At 35.5% G+C, this 22744-nt stretch overlaps 1 protein-coding gene across 1 annotated transcript in view; it reads left to right on the forward strand.

The window, feature by feature from the left end:
- Window positions 1–22744, forward strand: part of LOC139698834 (maltase A3-like) — a 28773-nt gene extending 6029 nt beyond the window's left edge. The window contains exons 2-10 of the mRNA XM_071597769.1: window positions 5983–6162; window positions 6302–6459; window positions 10564–10689; window positions 11807–12051; window positions 13262–13454; window positions 16714–16969; window positions 17456–17651; window positions 18986–19132; window positions 22023–22744. Of these exons, the coding sequence (XP_071453870.1) occupies window positions 5983–6162; window positions 6302–6459; window positions 10564–10689; window positions 11807–12051; window positions 13262–13454; window positions 16714–16969; window positions 17456–17651; window positions 18986–19132; window positions 22023–22095 (1574 nt within the window). The 3' untranslated portion in view covers window positions 22096–22744. The remainder of the gene's footprint in view (window positions 1–5982; window positions 6163–6301; window positions 6460–10563; window positions 10690–11806; window positions 12052–13261; window positions 13455–16713; window positions 16970–17455; window positions 17652–18985; window positions 19133–22022) is intronic.

Genomic DNA, 22744 nt, shown 5'->3' on the forward strand with positions numbered 1-22744 from the left:
CACGCGAAACGCAATGTATTATAGTTGCTTCGGATCATCCAGACCTAAATGTAATAGACAGTTGAGCAATGTGGATTTGTGTTCCCAGAAATATGGCCGTGTGCGGTCCAGTGTGGTTAAAAACCATGGATTTTGTGAGTGTGTCGCACGTACTAATTTGCGAAGCAAAAATCGGAAAGAAAAACTCAATCATTATTAATATTTGAAATGCCACTCTTTATGTACGTCTTTGTTTGTCCACAATCATTTGACTTATGCACTTTTAAGATGTGTATCTTAAATCAGGGTAGCTCTTTCAAGGGGGTTGTATACATACACCAATCGATTCCCTTACATGTGGGTGGGTTGCGAAAGGACAGTTGGTCAACCACGAAACAAAGTTTGGAGATGAAATTTGTGTGCGTATAAAATACACACAACCGCACCGAGATGACAAAGCTTTAAACCCGGGTAAGATGGCTAGAACAAAATTCAACCGGGCATGTGTTGATTAGTTGATACGGGAAACGTTCACCTATTTAAAATATATTTAGCTATTTAATGAAAAAGAAATGTTGCAAACAGTTTCGCCCATTGAGGGTTTGAATTTTACCTGATGACGTCCCAAAGGGCAAAACAATTCGTAGTTACTCTCGCTTTATTAAATAAACGGGTTAAATTACATATTAATAATATCACAATTGTTTTGATGCTTCCTTGGGCGAAAAAGAGAGCGTAATGTGAACTTGATCCACCGTTATTTGTTTTATTTCTAGGAACTTGTTATAGTGGGATTCCCCGCTCATAGATGGGAGAATTATAAGTATTGCTTAGTCTCCATGTTTTTTTCTCCCCAAAGTATCGTCGAATGGAAGTTAGCATTGCTAGACATAAGGACATAAGTACGAATATCATATCAACGTTAAGTTTTTTTAAATGTTAGTTGCCAAGAGAAAAATCAAAATATTTCAAAAAAACCTATGTAATGTTAATTACTCAGTACTTCTGTTTCTTTCGATGAAGACGGAGCTAAATTCCGTCGAAATTATCAAGAAATAACGTGTGAGTGATCTTTTTGTGTTCTTATATTGTTTGTTGCTGTGCAAGTTTTTTATTCAACACTTCTATATTTGTACCGTTATATCGTCTGTGTCTGCATCCATCTAAAACCTAACATAGCCGGCTGAATATCAATAATAATAATAATATGGGGGATGCATAGAGATTGAATACATACGATCATGGCTCACTGGAGTGTTAAATAAATCCGCACTCTTCTGTATTTGCTTCGTGGCCAATGCTTTGTGGGTGGACCTCACAATTTTAATAGTAATGCCTCTTCCCTTCTCGAAGGAAGACAGGTAGGCGTTCAAAGACATTTCCGGCATTTTCACGATCTCTTCCTCGTCATTTAACCTTGACGGAATGCTGCCCCCACAACTCTTCCTCTTCGCTTTCGATGCACCCATTTCCTCGATGAGTTCCGAGTCAAGGATAAACACTCGCATGTGGATAAAAGGCTTGTTCTCTGTGAGATAAGATGAAGGAAAATTCCTCCTTATCTCTCATGCTTTGCTTAGTCGCCTGGTTTTCTGCGATTGTATCGCTGGCTCATGACGACATGACTATTCCCAATGCCCTTGATATTGTGTTAGGGTCGCGGAAGAGCGACGTGGGAAATTTTTCTTCCATCGTATCAATCGGTCCCTTGTTCCGCGGCCTTGATTACTTGCTCCTCCTCCCTCCAGCGTGACCCCAAGTGCAGCTGACGCACGCATTTCCCCGAGTCGCGTCTGGCTGACAATCACGTGGAACGAATCCTTCGGTCGGTGGGAAAAATTTTCGTGTGTTCGACGCTTGATGATAACAATCAATCTTGAGTCCGCTCCCATGGGAGGTTCAGCCCCTCTTCCTTTCCCTCTTAATAAGTGCCCGCGCGCCTTCCTACATCCCTCTCCGTAGGTCAAGCAAATCTACCGTGGGGAGGACGGGAAAGCCCTAAGGCGAATGGGGTCGGCGTTCCCGAGTGAAAAGGGAAGTTAATGATCGTTTCTTTTTTATTCATGATAAGAGGCGTGATTTTCGAGCATCGAATAAAAGCAGACGCTCCCAGAGCTGAGGCTTGTTTGTCTACTCAACAGGAAATGCAGATTAATCTGTGATTTCAAGGTGGGGGCGGAGTCGTCTTTAACCTTGTGAAACCTGATATTTTTCAGATAGATATTTATTGCTCATATTAATAACAAATATTTAAGTTGAACTAAACCCGTGAGAGTATTAGATATTCGTATGCCAATATTGATATCGCAAAAGAAGTTAATTGGCGATAAATAAAGATATCTAAACATAAGTGGGGATAGAGATTTTGCGGTGGCTATCGTACTGGCTTCCCACCCAGAGGACCCGGGTTCAAATCCCGGCGGTGTTGAATATTTTCAGTGGTATCTCGATCCCTACATGAGGTGCTTTGTGGAGGGCACTTTGAGTGAGTACGCCGTCCGTCTGATGGGACGTTAAGCGGACCCCTCGACGCCTTTTGTAAAGAGCAGGCTAATGCCGAAGCCGGGTTTCTCTCCACTCTTCATCCTTTTCTGTCCATCCCTAATGGCGCGAATGACCTTAGCTGTCGGTCGCCTCCCCTAAATACTCCTACTACTACTAAAAATAAGTGATATATCCAATAATAATAATAAATTTCATTTGTAATATCATTACGCAATTAATCAACCAAATAACAATTATTATACCTGTGTAAACAAATATTTCCATAGTATATGTATGTTTCGAAAATGTATGGAAAAGGTTACCTCGTGCGGCGCCTGGATTGGTGATAAATATTCGGCATATTAGCAAGCGATGAACGAGTATTTAATGAATTGAGGGAAATTAGAAGAAGGAAAAGTAAAGTGATTGAGATTTGGTATAGTACAAATTTTCATGTGAATAACATTAATATCTGATCAATTAAACTAGGATTGTGGAAGAATGGTTAGTAAGGGGAAAATTATATTTGTTTAGAGATAAGACAAGGCTGGTGGAATTAACAAGAAGAAAGTACCTCATGTTCTCTGATTAGTAATCGCAAGGATGGTACCATACTGCAGAATACATGGTGGTTTAGGAATTGGGTAGCCACATCATACCAAGTGAAAGAGAGTAGTTATCTGCCTCCTTAGTCAAAGAAAATGTTAGCGCAGTATAAAAAGTAATATTTGAGCGATATTTTTATGAATAGACCAAAACATTTCCTTGATTTGGGAGACCTATTCGAACTTGGGTGTCAGAGGGCGTGCTATGGGCAAAAGGTGGCGAAAATGGATAGCGGAAGATGCTGAAGAAGGCAATGGAGGAGAGAATGCTGGAAAGTGAGGAAATTAGGGAGGAAAAGAATTGGCATTTTGAATGGATTTGAGATACAGACGATAAGTATGCGGAACTAAAAAATATTTAATTTCCATTTTTATATGCATTTGTAGTGTATTAATTGTCGTAAACTTGAAAACCTCAGACGTAACTATATGTGTGTGTGTGTGTGTGTGTGTGTGTGTATATATATATATATATATATATATATATATATATATATATATATATATATAATATATATAATATATAGATATTTATATATATATATATATATAAAATTTCTGCAAATTAAAGGCTCTCCCTTCCATCGTAACCTTCAGCATCCCAGAGTAAGTAAGATAAGATTATGTTATTCGTCTTCGCACTCAAAGGCTTTCATCCTGATTAGAAAGTAAAATGGAGCGTCAAAATAATATCCCCTCTCTAAATAGCAAGATATCGTCGTCCTCCCCTTCCCCTCAAAGAAAAAAACCCTGGTTGCGCCACCCATATTGTATTCCATCTTGAAAGATGTCTCATCATTGGCTGCACTATAGTATGCTCCCTAGCAACAGCGGCAACATCCTGGACGCTTCCTAATCGCTTGTGATCAAGGAATTCATTTCGCGGTGAAAATGAGGGCAGATTGATGTGGCTTCGGGGTCTCTCCTGAATTGATATTCACCGCCAAAGCGAGGTTGTGGCAGTCCTACCAAGCAGTTTCGACGGCTTCCGTAATTTCGTGCCGGTTAGCCTATAATATGGGGTCGATTGCCTCTTTCCCCCCATCCATCTCCCAAGGGGTCCATTGCACTCTGTTCATGTCTCCTTGGGTTCAAAAATCTCCAGGGAAAAAGGAAAAGGTACTTGCTCCCTTCACATGAACAAGTTTTCGAGGTAGCTGCCCTCTCGGCGTTGACCTTCGAGCGTATCACGGGTGGTGAGTCGAGGGGGAATTGACTCAAGAGTGGAATCGTTTTACGGTTACCAAGTTCCCTTCAACTGCCACTCATCCGCTCGCATAATTTTAACATCAGTCGGACTTATCCCAGCCATTCAGATCGCAAACGCTAAAATACATGACATTACCAGTTTTCAAACACCTTTCGACTGCGCCCGATGCCAAGGTTGCATTTACTCTGGTTTCTTCATTGCTCTTATCACGCATTCTGAAGACTCGTATTCTTTCTATTTCCCTCCTTCCAATCCTTCTTTGGTGTTCCTCTTTGCCACCCTGTGGCTGCCAAAATGCATTATTTGTTTTAGGAGTCTTACTGAAATAAATAACTGAACGAAATCATGCCATATTAGTTTTTCTCTTGCTTTGCCTGAAGTTATTGTTCCTTCAGTCCCTATTTCCTCTCTACTATTCCTTCAGTGTTGAATCTATTTACTCTTGATGGTCCTAGCAATATCCTTTTCTATCAATTCTTATATTTCTTTTGTTACTGTCATTCTTCCACGCATTCTGCATGACACCCTGTAAGCCGCTGCTGCATCTACAGATATACCTCGTGATCCACCTAAAAGGTGTGCGGTGGGGGTGCCAACACCAGGGGGATAGGGTATGCGATGAGGGAGAAGAAGGGTGTTTAAGGGGTAAAGAAGGAAGGGGGGGAAACATCCTTTTGAAATCCATGAAAAACACATGCAATGCAGTTATCAGAGGAAGAACCCACACCAATGTTTACTAGTTAGCACCAAACCCAGTTTTAAACAAATGGCAATTTTATCACCTTTAGAAGTTCTCCAGCACATATGTTGAAAAGGAGGAGATTTAGACGAACATCAACCACTTATATAAGATACCACCACCATATTAAAATTAGCTCATGCAGAACTAGAGAGAATGAAGGATGAACAATGGTCTAAGATATGTCATGCAACTTGAGGTCTCACCTCTGATGCCCTGCCGATGATGGTAGCTGGCTGCATGAGGCTGGATGGGGAGAGCTTGAAAGTACAATGGAAGGTGTTTACATACTTAGTCATGCAAGAAAGGATTTGCAAAAAAACATGAAACAGTTAAGAATGAATGCATTCAAGTGAAATCATTTACTCCCAATACATTGCAGGTGGCAAGTGACATTCTTTTTAGCTCTAACCCTACACTTACCATCTCCTATTGTTCCTGAAAGGAGGAGTCCTTAAGTCTGCAAGTCCTCATGCCTATTTCTTGACTTTTACATATATGATCCACATGATCAATGTTGGAACATGAATAATAATGGACAAGACCTCTGTAGTGAAACAAAATAGCTCTGAATTTATTTAATAAGGTCAGCCAAGTATTAAATCTTCTTTGTTCTAATGACTAGATATTTTGTACTAATGACACCAGGGTGTGTGTAAGAGGTTAATTGAATACCAGACATGTAGCATAAAAACATTTTAAATTTAATGAGGTATGTTGGTAGATGTGTGCATACAGGTATAACAATATATACAACATACAGTAAAATCAGTTATTTACTTACTTGAAAGTAACTTATAAATAACTTAGTACTTTATTTAATTGGGTGCTTTGTTTGGCTGTGTGGTATAATGGCACATGCATGCTCTATGCCAGTGAGAATCTTATACTCTTGCTCCAACCCTAATGATATGAGTGTGCAAAGTACACGTGTTTACTCTTGATTTTTTACATGTCAATTGCAGGTATTACAAATAATTTGGTTCATGTTTATAATCTTGGAGCTGCAGCTGCATGGTTATCACCGATATATAAATCTCCAATGAAGGACTTCGGCTATGACATCTCCAACTATGAGGAAATTGATCCAATCTTTGGGACAATAGATGAATTCAAGGCTCTAGTTGCTCGTGCCAAAGAGCTTGGTAATAAAATGTTTATTCAATGGTTATCACTGAAAATAAATGAATATTAGCATTGATTTTCAATCATAAATTTGATATTTATAATTAAAGTCATTTGAATCATGATGTTTATTTGCTCATCTTAAATATCCTTGGTTAGGTATCAAGATCATCATGGATTTTGTACCAAACCACTCTAGTGACCAGCATGAGTGGTTTCAAAAGTCAATCAAGCGTGAAGACCCATACACTAACTACTATGTATGGGCTGATCCCAAAATTGATGCGGATGGCAACAGAAAGCCTCCCAGCAACTGGGTAAGAGCAAAACTCTAACTATGGCATACACTGAATGCAGTTTTTATGAGTATTATGCATGCGTTCCTTTATGGATTCTTAATGTTATAATTCAACTTTACTGGACTTAATTAGAGATATTTTCCCTAACAACAAGCTTTTGATTCTTAGAAACAGAATCTTTCTGTGTTCTTCAATGGCCTTAAGTAATTTCATTCCCAGTATCACTGGGCGATCATCATCAAAATGGTGTCTATACTCTCCTCATATTCCATGTCACTTTCTTTGGTTCATTTGATCTTCTCTCCCTTTTTATTCTGCATTGATCAGTCTTTAGGCTCTTTTGTTTCTTGTCCTCATCTTATCATGCAATATTCAAAACAGATATATCCTCTCCTTCTGGTATTTTGAATGAGGGTGGTCAGAGTTGTGGGTGAATTAAAGTAAGACTTGAATTGGGTAAAGAAGCATTTACAAAGAGGCAGGATTTGATGGCAGTCAAGATAGATATAAAGATATGAATAAAAGACTAGTGAATGCTATGATATGAGCTAATTTTTGTATGGCTCAGAAACATGGCCATTGGGGAAAGAGGATAACCATATATTGGAGGATTTTGAAATGTTATTGTAGGGAAGAGTGGAAAAAAATTAAATGAATGGAAAGAAAAAACAAATAATGAAGTTCTAGGCAGGATAGAAGAAGAAAGATGAATTATTGGGTGAAATTTGAAGAAGGTAGGACAAATAAGTGCAGGAGGTACTAAGAGGCATTCATAATAATGTGTTTAAATTACTAATAGAGTGGATAATGCTGGGAAATTGAGGTAGAGAGGGAAAAATAATTGGCATTTTGGATGGAAATAATGGAGGTAAAAATTATGCTAATCTAAAGAATGAAATTGTAATATAGGGTTTACGGATATTATGCATCATGTTAGCCAGGGACCTGGAGCACAGAGGTGTATAGTGCCAGGGTCAATCAAAAAACTATTCCTAACAGTCAGACTAGTGCTAATAGATAATGATAACCTTCTTCTTATTTCATTTGATGGATTGAATGGCTTTTAACTACATTGAACATCAACCTAAAATAATTTTACCACCACAATAATGACTTTGAAATGATATTGACGTAAGTTTATTGGCTGACTTGTCCAATTACATTTGGGTTTGATTTTGGTAAACTTTAACAAATATAATTAAGATGAAGTTACTTAGTCTTAACAAAATATCCTATTTCTTATCAAGACGCAATGCTCTGTCAAATTCTTCAACAGAGCATAGCATGCATGATTTTACATGTGCACTAGTGGAAAGATTGCATTTGATGAGTAATTTTCTAAACTAGACGTATTCATTGCCCTCAGGATGAAAGTCAAGGAAAACAGATTATGTGATATTTTACAATGATTTTATAATATCTGTGACAAATTCATGAGATGGTTCTTAATTAAATGAGAGTTTTTAGTCGCTTCTTCATTCAATGATAAATGGGTACATCAAAGTCAGCCAATATTTACTAACTTAATGTTGATGAAGCCTGAGGGCTTTATTTTGGCTTCTTGTATTATCATAGTGCTTTAAAACATTTCCCGACACTCAACCAGTATTTTTAAATGCCAATAATCAGTGTCTATAAATGATAGAGTGAAAATTATAAGACACTGTCTCAGGCATTACTTGGTGGAAGTCTTTCACACTAGGCGTAAATGAGGGAAGACTAACTTGGCAGATTCCACTGGAATTTTTATTTTTGATGACCATGGTGTCATGCCAAAATAACATCATCAGTTTAGCAGCTAATGATGTTGCCTTCCCTCATTTACCCCTGGAAAGTAAATTACTTTCAATCACCACAAATCGCAGGGATCACATAAAAGTAGGAACACCATGCCTTCCTTTGAGAAATTTCTTTAATTATTTTCAGAGATTTAGATTTTTCAGTATCAAATACCAGATTTCAGTTCTCAATATCAACTGTAAATATATACTTGTATTGAATGATGATTCTGTGTTTCCACGATAATTATAATTTGTTTGCTAATATTAATGGCGATGCAATTTGCTCCAATTCACAAAAAGTGCTGATACTAAAGGAACAGATTGCTTTAAAAGGGGGAAATCAGCTCATTGCATTTCAATGGTAATGTGAATGGTTTGCGGATTGTATTTTGCTCAAAAGTGAACAGTTATGAAACTGTACGGATAACATGGGAGTGGTTAGGGAAAGGGAGTCGGCAGTGATTATGATAGACACAGAGGTAGATGAATAAAATGCACTGACATAGATAGATAGATAAATAGAGGTCTTTATTTGGGCAAAATTGAGACCAAATGGTCTCTACTTCCATTTAACCCATGAACCTATAACATATATCAGCAATAAAAAGGATTGAGGTTAACATGCCAAATTTTAATCCTGTGCTGGATAACTAGGTACTTAATGCAGTTCATATGTGTAGTTTTTTAATTCGGTATGCACCTTCACTAGAAATCTAATAATGGTTCATCGCACAAGGTCTTCTGTGAGCAATTCTAAGTTTATCTTTATGTTGACAGTGGTATAAAGAATGCATATTTTATTGACATGCCAGAGCCCACATTATGAACACACTTCATTCACTGTACTAACCATTTGTTTCTATAAAATTTCTATTAATAATGGCTTATGGTGCCATAGATTTAAGTTTTACCTTGGGTAATTAATTAATGTTTAGATATTTATTTCATTTCATTTTTCCTGTTTTCTAGCAATAATTCATTATAATATAATATTTCACCCTGAATGATGTCCCTGTTCATTGCAATGCATTATTTACTCACTGTTCACATGATGAAGGATACATTTTTTTGCAAAATCTTAAGATCAATGGGAGGAGGAGCGATTCCCCTATCCTATCCCCCTAAATAATGCTTTAATTCATACATAATTGCGTAAATGTTCTTCCTTAAGTTTCCACTCATTAACAGTCAATCCCATCCTCTCTCAAGCCATTCAACCTTCTTTTGTCTTTCTTTTTGTTGCTTCAAGTCTCATCCATTTTCTCTTCATGAAAAATCTGCAGATTATAAGATTAAGTATATGGTACGAGGGTCATCCGGAAAGTAGTACCCGTTCGTGAAATAAAGACACAAAAGTAAATATTAACAAACATAAAAAATTTTATTTGAAAGAGGATACTTTAAACTACTTCTCAACATAATCTCCAAGCAAATTAAGGCATTTGTCATAACGTGTGACAAGTTTCTGTATTCCTGCTGCATAGTCCTTCGCCGCCAGCTCATTGAGATACGCGAGGGACCCATCTTGCACAAATTTTTGCATAATGCAGATGGTGTTTAACAATTTCATGAACAATTGTTCGAGAAACATTGGGAAAATGCTCACAGATGTCATCAATTGTGACGCGCCGATCGTTCCTCACGAATTCGTCAACTGAGCTCACCAGTTGGTCTGTAATGACAGACGGTCTCCCCGAACGCTCATCGTCGTGTGTGTTCCCCCTCCCCATGTTGAAGTTGCGACACCACCGCCGAACAGACGACTCGTCCATTACATTGTCTCCATACACCTCCTTTAATTGGCGATGAATATCACATGGGCGAACGTTTCTTGCATTGAGGAATTTAATCACTGCCCTCACTTCACAACTGGCGGCGTTCTCAATTTTTTTAAACATTGTAAACAATCACAGAAACAACACAGGCAATGCTAGCGTCACGCAACTTGGCTCAGAGAAGGCAGACAAGCCACTGAAGCTATCTGACCTCGTCCAGCGGCTACTCGCGTCGTCAGCACTTCATGCGGCACGAACGGGTACTACTTTCCGGATGACCCTCGTACTTGAGGGATGTCAAAAATAGTCCTAGGATAAAGAATGAGTGAGCTATGAAATCTTTTGGATATAATGTATTTTTTTAATATTAGTGAATCACACAAGGATAAATCAATTGCTAAAGTAAATTTCTCAATAGCGATTAAGCCCTGGGGTAATCTAATTTTCAAGCATAGCCCAGAGACCCTATTATCCCCTCAGATGCAAAATCGGGATCCTTCCTGCTGAAGAGTTATCATAAATAAAGGGTAATTTTTTATGAACCAATTAAAACTCCTTTCCTTTAGATAAGTGTGTTTGGAGGTCCTGCCTGGGAGTTTGTTGAAGAACGTGGCCAATACTACCTGCATCAGTTTGACCCTAGCCAACCAGATCTGAACCTGACTAATGATCTTGTTGTGGAGGAGCTTTTAGTAAGTATTTGTGACTGGAAGTTTGCTAGTTTAAGAGAAATTGATATAAAGTCATCCTGTGCATAACCACCTGCTATTTACATAAAAATATCAAGTGGTAAATGACATTGCTAACATATGTAGTTTGGTGATGTATTTTATTATGGGTACAAGGCCATTTATATCCTAGCAAATGCATAAGAGAAAATAAATAGTGTAAAAAATTTTGATAAAAAAGAAATAGCAAATGAAAAGTTAACAAATGATAACAGTTCAAGTGATATATGTCAAATAAACTAAAATAAATCAATAAAATTCCCAAAAGATGATTGCTAAAATACAGTAAATGGGTACATGAATTGCAAAAGTTAATCATTTTTTGTTTGATTACTTGATTGCCCATGTATAGTGGCATTTAAACAATGTTTCATTGAGCCCCATGACATTTATAGGAAAACTGGCCAGATTTGTCATTGATTAAAGGAGGGAATCTAGTGGCTTCCCATAAATAAAATGTTTCACAATGGCTAAGGCTTTAAAATTGAAATAGTTATTTTACAAGAGTGAATACCAATTTATTAATTACTGATTAGATGAACAAAGAGAAGTGTCAATTTTTTTGTACATTGTTGAAGGTAGACGAAAGGTCACATAGCATTTTGTAAAAGAGCAGGCCACTTATGGTGCACTTTCAACAGGGGATGTTTTTAGTTGCCCTGCTAGACCTCATAGATGGTAGGTAGACAGACATCACCAAAAGAGGCCTGTCCTGCGAAAAATAAGTAATCTGGTCATGTCGGCTATATAGGAATGAGGATGATCAAGAAAACTGGAAGGAGGGCAATTGACATGTATTAACAAATAGCAAAAACACACATCACATGTTATGATGAATCTATTGTGTATGTGCCTATATATTTTATAATTGAACAATGATTCACTAAAATTAATATGGTTTATTTACCTTGTAAAATCTTTGAAATCTGGAGAGTGGGTTATTAAATACAACATTGGAACTGGTGAATTCATATGATGCATGTTGGGTGAACCAAAGACAGTAAACCTATGTGTGTTTATGTGATTTGCATTCAATCTCCTTTACCAATAATTTCTTTGTAATTGATATAATCTCACCTAGAGTGCAATGGACTTCTGGATGGATTTGGGGGTGGGTGGTTTCCGAGTAGATGCTGTCAACCATATGTTTGAAGCCGATGGCTTCCCAGATGAGCCAAGAAATAATCAATCTGGAGTAAATGACCCAAATGACTATGGTTATCTTGACCACATTTATACCAAGGATGATCCCAGATGCTATGGAGTGATTGAAAGATTTCGAGCAAGAGTTGATGCTTTTGCTGCAGAAAGCGACAATGTCACCAGGTCAGTTGCCTATGGGTGTTCATGCACCAAATGGCTCATCATATAAATCCCCATTTATCTATATTAAGGTTGCTTTAAATGATAAAATATCCAATATGCTACTATGGTTATCATTTTACCCTCTTTAGGTAATAAGACATCAATAAAACAAGTTAACTTAATAGGAGATAAAGGCATTTCAGCATTCCAATAGATTACAACTTGATTGAGTAATGTACTTCATAGACTGTATTTAAGGTCTTATAAATGTCCAGTTTCAGAACTGGATAAACTATTAGTAATATAATTCCCATTTATGTTATCTTTAACACTCTCATCAGATTCCAGTGATAAATAGTCCCTTTCCTTTATTTCCAATGTGAAAATAGTAAAATAATAACTACATAATATAATCATATGTATGATATGTTTATTTGTCCAGTAAACACAGCGTACAGCATTGAGAATGCATGAGAGGTATATAGGACACATCAATATGCCTATTAACCTATGTGATGGTATTTTCATCCCTGTGGTGGTAAATAACAAATGCAAGTCCCCTTCCAGGCTTATTTTATATTGATGGTACTATTTCTCAAGTACTAAAATGTCCCTATGTTCAAAGTTTCCCTGCTAATCACTGGAAAAATGAGGAAAAGTAATTGTGATCAATTTCAATTTTAATCTATATGTAATGACAGTGCTCATGCCAAGATAAGTTTAGTTTACCCTATATAGGAAAGTGTTTGCACCATCGGTATTTTGGGAATGTGCAATGACATTGCTTTTTATTTTGCATAAAGAGGAAAGAAAAAAGCCTTTTGGATTGCACCTTAGTGTTCATTCCCATTATATATACCCTATTTAAGAATTCTAGGGTTCAGTTATGTAAAAATGAAACAGCATCTATACTGGTCTATTTGCACTTACAAAAGAATATCTCAAATCCTTGAATGTTTCATTGTTAACTCTCTATCTCAATAGATTTTTGGTTGTAGTAATACTACAATTGTCCAGTCATATATTTTACAAAATATGGTGAGAAAAAATCATTGTGTAATGCTAAAAATTGCTTTTATTATAAATTTTCATCGCCACCAATTTCACATGAATCATGACTTTAGTTTAATATTACAAGATTTTAATCCCACTTTGCATGCACCTGAACTTTTTATTGAGGATATTTTTTCTTCATGCTAAATATAGCGTTGGCATTATTGTTAAAATACAGGGTTCTGATGACTGAAGCATACACAAGTATTGAGAACGCAATGAAGTACTTTGGAAATGAGACAGTTCCTGGATCTCACATGCCATTCAACTTCCTTCTGATTAATAATTTGGGACGATGGGCCAAAAATTTCTCAGATGCTGTTTCCTTATGGATGGATAATCTCCCAGAGCGAGGATGGGCTAACTGGCTTGTGAGTATTCCATTTCAAAATACAATTTTAGCATACATATGTGAATTGATGTCTAATTCATGATGAATACTGGGTGAATTCATTATAGAAGAGGTTAAATTAATGTCCTAAAATTTCCAAGAGCCCAAGTCCAATTCAGTTTAAAAGCTCAGAATTAGTTTTTTAAAGTCTTACAATTAGATGAACAGGGAGCAAAGCAATCTACAATGGTGGCCTGAGAATCCTTAAACATGGCCTGTGTTGTTTCAAATCAATTTCATGGTCACTACAAATCCATGTAAATTTGGAACATGGATGAGTTAGGTACCCTTGATATTTGACATGACATCAAATAGAACAGTGGATGTTGAAAGGGCTAAGAAAGTAATGATAAAGACTTCTCGTAAAGTGAAGACCTACCTGTTGTTCTTGTGTGGTGCTAATGGTTCAGAACTCCCTTTTTAAACAAAAAATGCAGTCTAAATCTACAATTCCACATTGAATTTATGTTCATGCTCATTCCAGAGGATGGATGGATGGGGAGGTTATGAAGCCAAGGTTATGAAAGGTGTGGTCCAGACATTCAGGTAGTCTTCTGAAGAATTAATAGTTAAAATCTTTATTAGTGTGTGGATTCCTGGTGGATTAACTTTTCAACAACAGCCTCAGGATGTTTCAGTCAATAAACTGTCAAGGGGTTTATGAATGAATAGTCCATAAAGTAGATAGAGGCTCCAACTCATGATGTCACTCCAACGGGAAGAATGAAATGGCTGTCGATTTCCAAAGTTTGGGAGTGAGTGAAAAAGTTCTGGCTGAAAGCTAAGAGTGGGACTATTATAGCCTTTTTAAAAATTTTGGATGGCAAATTTGGAAATTGTGGCATTATTAATATGCTAGATAGAAGTGAAGATGACATTGTGTATAAGGAAAGTGACAACCTCATTTAAACTAACCATGATTGAAAATGGAAATGATTTGGCAATAATGATGAATCTGGGATTCTGCAATGAAACAACATATATTTAATTGCTAATTTTTTAATGTAACGATCCCATTTTCTTCAAGTAAAGTCTTTTCATTAAAATAATTTTTGGCCTAATCCTAGACTTTGTCCTTTATTCTAACCTGGAAAATCATATTAAGTCTTATGGTCCAGGAAATGTGGTAGATGATTATTTGCCCAGCAATGTAGATGCATGGAGGGGGATTTGTGGCTGGAATGGCAATGGGAGGTCTGGGGAAAGCAATGCGACCTGTGTCAGTTGTCTGCAGGCCATTACAGTGTGTAGATTGCTGTTAAACGGGACCCCATTTCAAGGTTTGCATCATGAATTGATGATACCACATTCCATGGAGCAATGATACATGAAGCAATGTCCCAAGGAATAGTTTTCCGCAGACACAAGATATTCCAGGATGGTAGAGAGAAGATTAACAATGAGGAATGGCCTGGACATCCATCAACAACACAGTGTGATGAAAATTTACATTAAGTGAGGGACATGACAACTGGAGACTGTACTATGACAGCATGCTGTCCCACACCTACTTCCTTGTGACCAAATACCTGGCCAAGAAAAAGGCAGCAACACTGCCCCAGAAGCCCTACAGCCTCAGTATGACACCGCTGGATTTCTTTTGTTCTCAAGGATAAAAAAGAAGTTGAAATACAACTTTATTGTTTTTTTCAGTATTTCCTATAGTTATTCAATCCTAATTTACACTACAACACAAAAAAACCATGTCCAATGTTGTCATTTCTTGTGTAGGTGGTGGAGGTAAAATAATGCCCATGATAATATCTACGAGAAAAACTATCCCAGAACACAAAGTCACAAATGGTATTTTAGTAAATTTCCACAAGAAAGTTTGGATGAATGGATGTGGGCTTAAATTATGGCTGAAGAGAATTTGGAATTTTGAACCAGGAGTGTAGCGAGAAGAGAAAATTCTTCCCATCTGGAATATGCTCAGAGCATATCTCATGGCTAGTGTTGTAAAAGATTTTAGGTTACAAAACACAGACATTACAGTGATTCCCAATGACTTAACTAGTATTGTACAGCAATTTGATGTACCCTTTGATAAACCACTTAAAGACATTATGAGACAGAGGTGGAAGAAATGGATAATAAGCAGAGAAAAACATTTGATTGATGAGTTGATATAAAAGCTCCAAAACTAACATTATGCAAATGGGTTGGGTAGGCATAATAATAATAATAATAATAATAATACTTTATTCATTTTAAAAATGGTACATGAAGAAAACACTGAAACTGTCATTAAATGTTTTAAGAAATATGGAAGACCCAATCAGATGGATGGGCTAGAAGATGACCTGCAGTGGGACTATGAGTCTAATGATAAGCTTATCCCTGATGGCAAACATGAGTCCCATATGATGAAAACATTTCAGAAAATGAATGGTGCAACAAGTGATCTTGTGTCTATGATGATAAATGTTGAGAGTTTAAATAAATTTTCATTTCTGCAGTGCTCAAATTAAAGTTGTACAAACTAAAAAAATAAAGCATCATATTATCATCATTGGAATTAGCTGAAAATTTACTTGATTTTATAAATTAGCAGAATGCAGAATTGTTGGAATATTTCAATGCACCAACGGTCAAATTTTTCAACAAGTTGGCAGCAGTAGTTCTTGTGGTTAGAAAAGACAGCTGTGATATTATTACTAGGCAGTAATGGTAGTGAATTTTGTATTGTTACATTTTAATAGTTTAAATAACATCTCAAATAAAATTTAAAAAAAGTAGTATTTATATGAGAAATCACTCTCTATTTTTAAAAATAAGTTATATATGTACTTAAATGAAAAATGTTTTTACAGTGTGAACGACTACTTCAATTCTGGGTAATTCTAATCTTATATTGTGTAAATCCTTAACTATATGTGTAGGTGTAATTTTATTTTATTTTCTTTTCTCTGGCTAGTAATCCAGTTACTGTACTTCTTGACGTACCCTATACGATTACATAATTGTATGATATTTTGTACCATACTATGTACTTGTCAATTGGGGAAATAAAATTATTATTATTATTATTATTATACCTCTTTCATGTGTAGGTGAACCTATGATTTTTTTAATTGAAATTTTCCATTTAAAGGTTAACCTAAGCACAAGGATATATGGTAATTCTTTAATAAGCATTGCTTTTGACATTGAAAAATATAATAAGCTCACTCATAGAAAGGTAATTGCCTATGTATATGCATGCATAATATTTGATATTAATTTTGTGTTGATTTAAGGTTGGCAATCATGATCAACATCGAGCAGCAACACGCTATGCTCCTGAATTAGTTGATGCATTAAATATGATAATTACATTGCTGCCTGGCACTGGTGTAACTTACTATGGGGAAGAGATTGGGATGGAAAATACTTTTGTCACCTGGCAAGAAACTCAGGATCCTCAGGGATGCAATGCAGGTCCAGACCATTACCAAGAAAAGTCACGAGACCCTGAGAGAACTCCCTTCCAATGGAATGATGAGCCCTTTGCAGGTATCAATGAAAATTTAAATGCATAACTTAGGTAGTAATCCAATTGTTTCTATTGTGTAGCAGTTGCATTCACACCAGTCCCATGCTATACAGACAAAAACTTGTGACTGAATAGGGTTAACTAGAAAACTATTGGATGTAGAGAATTTCTAGCCAAAAATATTTTTATCTATTCAAGATAAGAACTCTTGAATATTTTTTTTGCAGACTTTTTGGCTGTGCTTGATTTTTCATTAGATTTTGTATAATTCACTGCAAATGAGATTTAAAGTGTATATTGATTTATTTTTATGACTGAAAATGAATGAATTACTGGTGATATTTCAGCAACAGGTCTATCTCACTTTATTTTTATACTAAATGTTCCTTGTACCAAAAATTAGCCAAACTTTTCTCTTATACTTCTGCTTGTGCCAATATGTTTTGAGGAATTAATGCACTTGTTTGCAAAAATGTCATTTATTTAAGAACTTTCATTTTTTTAAGGATTCACCAGTGGGAACTCTACATGGCTGCCAGTGAATCCAAATTATGTGAAACTGAATGTTAAGGCTCAGGAATTGGAGACTGTTAGTCATATTAATATATACAAACAGTTGCTATCAGTAAGGGAAACACCAACAGCGCAAAAAGGGGATCTGAGTATCAGGACAATTGGTGATCACCTATTTGCATTCACTAGGTAAGAATGATGCCACCATAATCAGTCTCTCACCAGTGAAAATGTTATGGCTTATTGTTGAATGTTATTTAATATCAGCTTAGAATACTCTGTAATTCCCATTATAACATAATTGTACTAGATTCAAAGTGTAATATGACATTTTGAAAATATTCTTTAAGAGTAACTGGAAATGTTTTATCATTGCTCATGATAGAATGTTAAAAACTGAAGCGGAGCAGTGTTGAAGTCTCTATTATTATCAGTATCAGTTCTTCAGAAATTCTATAACTTTCTTTGACTGTAATAATAATTATTTTTATTTCCCCAAGAGATCAGAGTATGACCATACAAGTTATAAGGTATTTCAGGACACAAAGACAGGGTAGTATAATATAAATAAGGAAAAGTTAAAGGTGCAAATAAGACAATCCATTAAGTAAAATTAGGTAACATACTGTTCATAAATTCTTCAGTGGAATAATACATGAGAACAATTAAGAAAAAATATTTTAATGAGTCTTAAAAAAAATAAATATTCTTAGAATTTTAAGATCAATTGGAAGTCCTTAAAAGGATACATGCTCACTTCATGAGATCCAATTCATCCATTTTGTTCCATCAGGCATGCCTTGCAATAATTTATTAGTTATTATAAAATGAGAATGATAATCTGAAGATCTAACAGTAAAAAAAAAATCCTTATTCTGGGGGCTGAACTTAAGTTGCTTTCCCACAGAATTGTAGGTTTTGACCCATGACAGTAGTTTCAACGTTGACACATCATAATCAAAGTGCTTTGTCACAGAGGTAGCAAAACCATTCTTGATGGTCACAGGAAATCCTATGGGAAAGTACAAAATTTTCAAACCCACTATTATTCTCGCACAAGGTGAGGCCAGAAACTTTTGATTTGATCATTTAGTGTTATTAAATTCATGCTCACTCACATTAAATTCATCAACACACACATGTAGGTAAGCTCACATGAGAGCCAGAGTTTCTCAAACGTTGGTAACCAAACATGAGTTGCAGTGTAACACTTCTCACTGTAATAACTGATCCTAGATTTATTGATGGATTATTATAATTGTATATAATTGTACTGAAATTGGAATGTCTCCTTTATTGTATTTACTTTTTATCTCTATTCATTCTAAAAATGTATATATTCTAATTCAATGCCGTTATAAATTATTACATTGTCATATATGCAACTTTTGTAAGCTATGTCATTATTTTTCATGAAATATCCAAATATCTCTTCCACATTTTTTCAAATATATTACTAATTATCAATACCATGTAATCAATTGTGATAGTAACTTCACTTGTTGCTTTTTTATGTCTTATAGAAATTATCCTGATGAGGAAGGCTTGTTGGTTCTTGTAAATCTGGGACTGGAAGAAATGAATAATGTCAACCTTCAAACTGTCTTTGATAAACTACCAGAGGAAGCAACTGTCAAAATAACCAGCATTTTCTCCAAAGTTATTGCAGGGTAAGCATGATAGTTTCATTCATGTAGGGTTTTGAAATTTCTCACCTTTAAATTATATTTCATGGGCCGAGAAAAAGATTGTTGACCTTGGTGTTAGCTGAGCTTTAAATTTAAAAAATGACCATGCATAAAACAGGTGTAATTAGGTTAACTGCTGAAATGCTGCTTCATATTTCAAGTCTACCTCTAACTAATATTTCAAGTTGTTAGAAGATCCCAAGAATATCATTTCTCTTAAAAAAGATCCTTAATGATTTTTTTCTGGGAAAATTAAAAAATAGCATCGTTAAGACTAACTTATCTGATTCAAGACTTTTCTAAAATTTATATATGGTAGGATACTGACTGGAAAGTGACATAATGGATTAGAGAGATAAAAAAAGGCCAGTGCACATTATAATATGCATAGGCACCCCTTATACATCTCAGAAGCCAGGGATAAAACAGAAAAAATGCTCTTACTAGCAATAGTCTCATTACCCTGTTTGACTTCAATGAACTCTTTCCATATTAATATTTATTGAATTTTTTAATGTTGCCAATGGTAAAATAGATATTTAAAGTAACTTTTCAGTGTAAATGGTTTAAACTATCAGACTGTACAAATAATTATAATTGGTATTATAAGGGCAAGGTAGTTTTTGGACTATAAAGTACCGGCATATAAAATACCAACTATAAAATGATACAAGCACGCATTCCCTTGCCTCTCTTAAGAAAAATATCCTGATATCTGATATTACAATAGCTCCTCCTTAAATTCTTCATACTTCAGTCCGTCAAACATGCCTATCCTATTCCTACCCGTACCTCACTTATCTAACATTCTCCCCACTATCTCAGTCTTTAACATTCTATTGCCAATCAAAATAATCCATATCCATATATCTGCCTCCTTTTGATTTCTCCCAACAATACCCTATCCTCCCTAACCATGTCTAAAACTTCCTTGTTTGTTTTCCTTTCTGCCCATTTAACCTTTTCCAGCCTTCTCCACACCCAAATTTCAAAAGACTCCTATCTACATCTATCATTCTGCTTCCATGACCATGCTTCCGCGCTGTGCAAGACCATGCTTCATATTAATGCCAAGTCTTTCATAAACATCCTCACCCAAGGTCCTCGTCAACTATCCCTCCTCCTTGTGAAAGCTTCTTTGCCTCAAGCAATTCTTTGTCTTATGTCCCTACTACTTGGCCCATTTTGGTCAATCCACTTCTGAGATAGGTGAACTGTTCTACCTGCTCTAGTTTTTGCCCTCCTCTTTTAATATCTAACATAGCCTTTCACTTTCTCAACAATTACAAAGCGTTAATTTTACATGCATTTATTCTCATTCCATACCTATCACAATGGCTTTCTAATGCACTCATCAGAGTTTGCAAACCCTTGGCTGGCTGTTCTCTCCAGTTATTCCTGTGCCTCTTTGACCATTTCCTGCGCATATATGTTGAACAGCGCTGGTGAAAATGGACACCCCAATCTTACTCCTCTTTTTGATACTGCCCATCTGGACTCTCCATACCCCACTCATACCCTTTAAGAAAGTACACCCTGATAACAATATCATTAACGCCAATAAAATCCATTAACATGCAAGGATATTACTATGTGTACATTGAAAGTGGCTTGATGAAATTGGAAAATAAAAAGTGAAAACCCTTATGCCTTGTTTTGTGTCAAACATAATTACATGTGTTGCATTGCAAACTCCAAGTGGTCATAATATCAATTAACTAGTAAGGAAAGATTTAAGAAGGTAGACAGGAAAAGAAGATGATGAAAGGAAGAGGAAGAGGGATAGAAGATAGACAATCATCTTTACTTGTGAGGTGAACTTGATGCTGTAGAATAGGATACAGCAAACTCTTGTTTATTTATGATAATGGGTGTATGATGAAGCACAAATAATTTAGATATTAACAGACATGTACGGAATCACTCATTTATTAATCCTTGAAATTAATTCATATTTTTATAACAATTGAGAGAACAATTTGTTCTATTGCCAGCAATTTTTATAATGGAATAGAATTATTGTTTTATATAGCCAAATAACTATCATCTAGTCAAGAACAGAATGTATTTTCCTCAGAAAGCTAAACCGATCAGGTAACCAGGAAAAAACAAATATTTGGGGAAGGACAAATATTGACAAAGGATTGCTGATACAGATTCATATTCATCATATGGTACTGGTTAAAATAATGCTATGTAGATAGATGATGATGCATTTGTTGCATAGTAAAAATATGTGCTTGCTTGCCCTAAAGGAGAATGTCTAATTCTCAGAACAAATGAATGCTAAACTAAAATGAAAAACTTGATTCAGACCTATTTCAGACTTGTATTTTCTTAAAATTTGTTGAAGTTTCAAAGCTTTGAATTATCTTTATCATTGTAATTTTATTAAAATGTTGAGGTGCTGAGAAGAGAAAACAGTATGGATAATCAAGAATTAGCTTTATATCATAACCATCACCATTTGGCATGTTGTGTTTGCAATATGAATATGCAGCCTAGTAAGTTCACAGAATAGACACTTCCCTTCAAATCACATGAATGAGCCAAATACTAAAAGGGAAACGTTCATTGGAATTCACTATGGCATATCACCTTGGTGATTGAGGACTCCTGGAAGAGATCAGTCAGAATTAACTGAGTCATCTTAGTGCAATCAATGCTGGGAGTCACAAGATTCAGCAAAAGTCTGGAATTTGTTGTATGTTACTCACTTTGTATCATATTATCATTCTCTACCATACCAACCAGGGCAAATAGGAAGTCAAAAGGTATAAAATGGGGATACCATCCTGTTCTTTCAATATAAGTACCCATATGAACCCTACCCATTGTTATAATTAACTTTGAATTTCAATTTGTTTTTCAGTGAGACTGTTGACACCAAGGATATGACCCTCCTTCCCAATGAAGGCTTGGTCTTAGGAATTTCCTCTGAATAAAATAATTTTCAAAAAGTTCCTGTATTCTGTTTGCATTGATTAATAAATGGCGGTCAAAGTGATAAACACTGCATTTACTGAATGTGGACAATGACTGCTCATATTTGTATTGGCAATTGTTAAAATCACACCACCCACGATTTCAGCTAAGATGCAATATATATGTCTGTGATGTGTTGCTTGGAGTACTTAAGAGAGTGTCTCTAAAAACCTATTTAATATTAAATGTTTTAGGATATTTAAAATGTCTGTTTAAATTTATGCTAAGTAACATTCAATAAGTATTATACTTCTACATATCATTGATGATTGCTCAATGGAAAATTTGAACTTACATATTTAAATATATAAGTTCAAATTGGAATATATAATAGAATAATATTGATATTGGTTGATCTTTTAATGATCATTTTTTTCAGCAATTCAATCATTGTACTAAAATATAAACATTATTTTAAACAACTAATTCATCTGTTATAAGCCTCTCCTCTGTGTCACCAAATCCAAGAATATCCTGTTTAATTATTATTATTATTACTTTTTATTTGCCCAGAAATCATAATAAAAATACCAGGTGGGTGGTGTATGTACATGATATAAGACACATCAAAAAGGATTAAAGATACAGGCTCAATTAAAATTTAAAAAA

The sequence above is a fragment of the Hetaerina americana genome, unplaced genomic scaffold, assembly GCF_022747635.1.
Source record: "Hetaerina americana unplaced genomic scaffold, ioHetAmer1.1.p SCAF_9, whole genome shotgun sequence".
Lineage (NCBI taxonomy): Eukaryota > Metazoa > Arthropoda > Insecta > Odonata > Calopterygidae > Hetaerina > Hetaerina americana.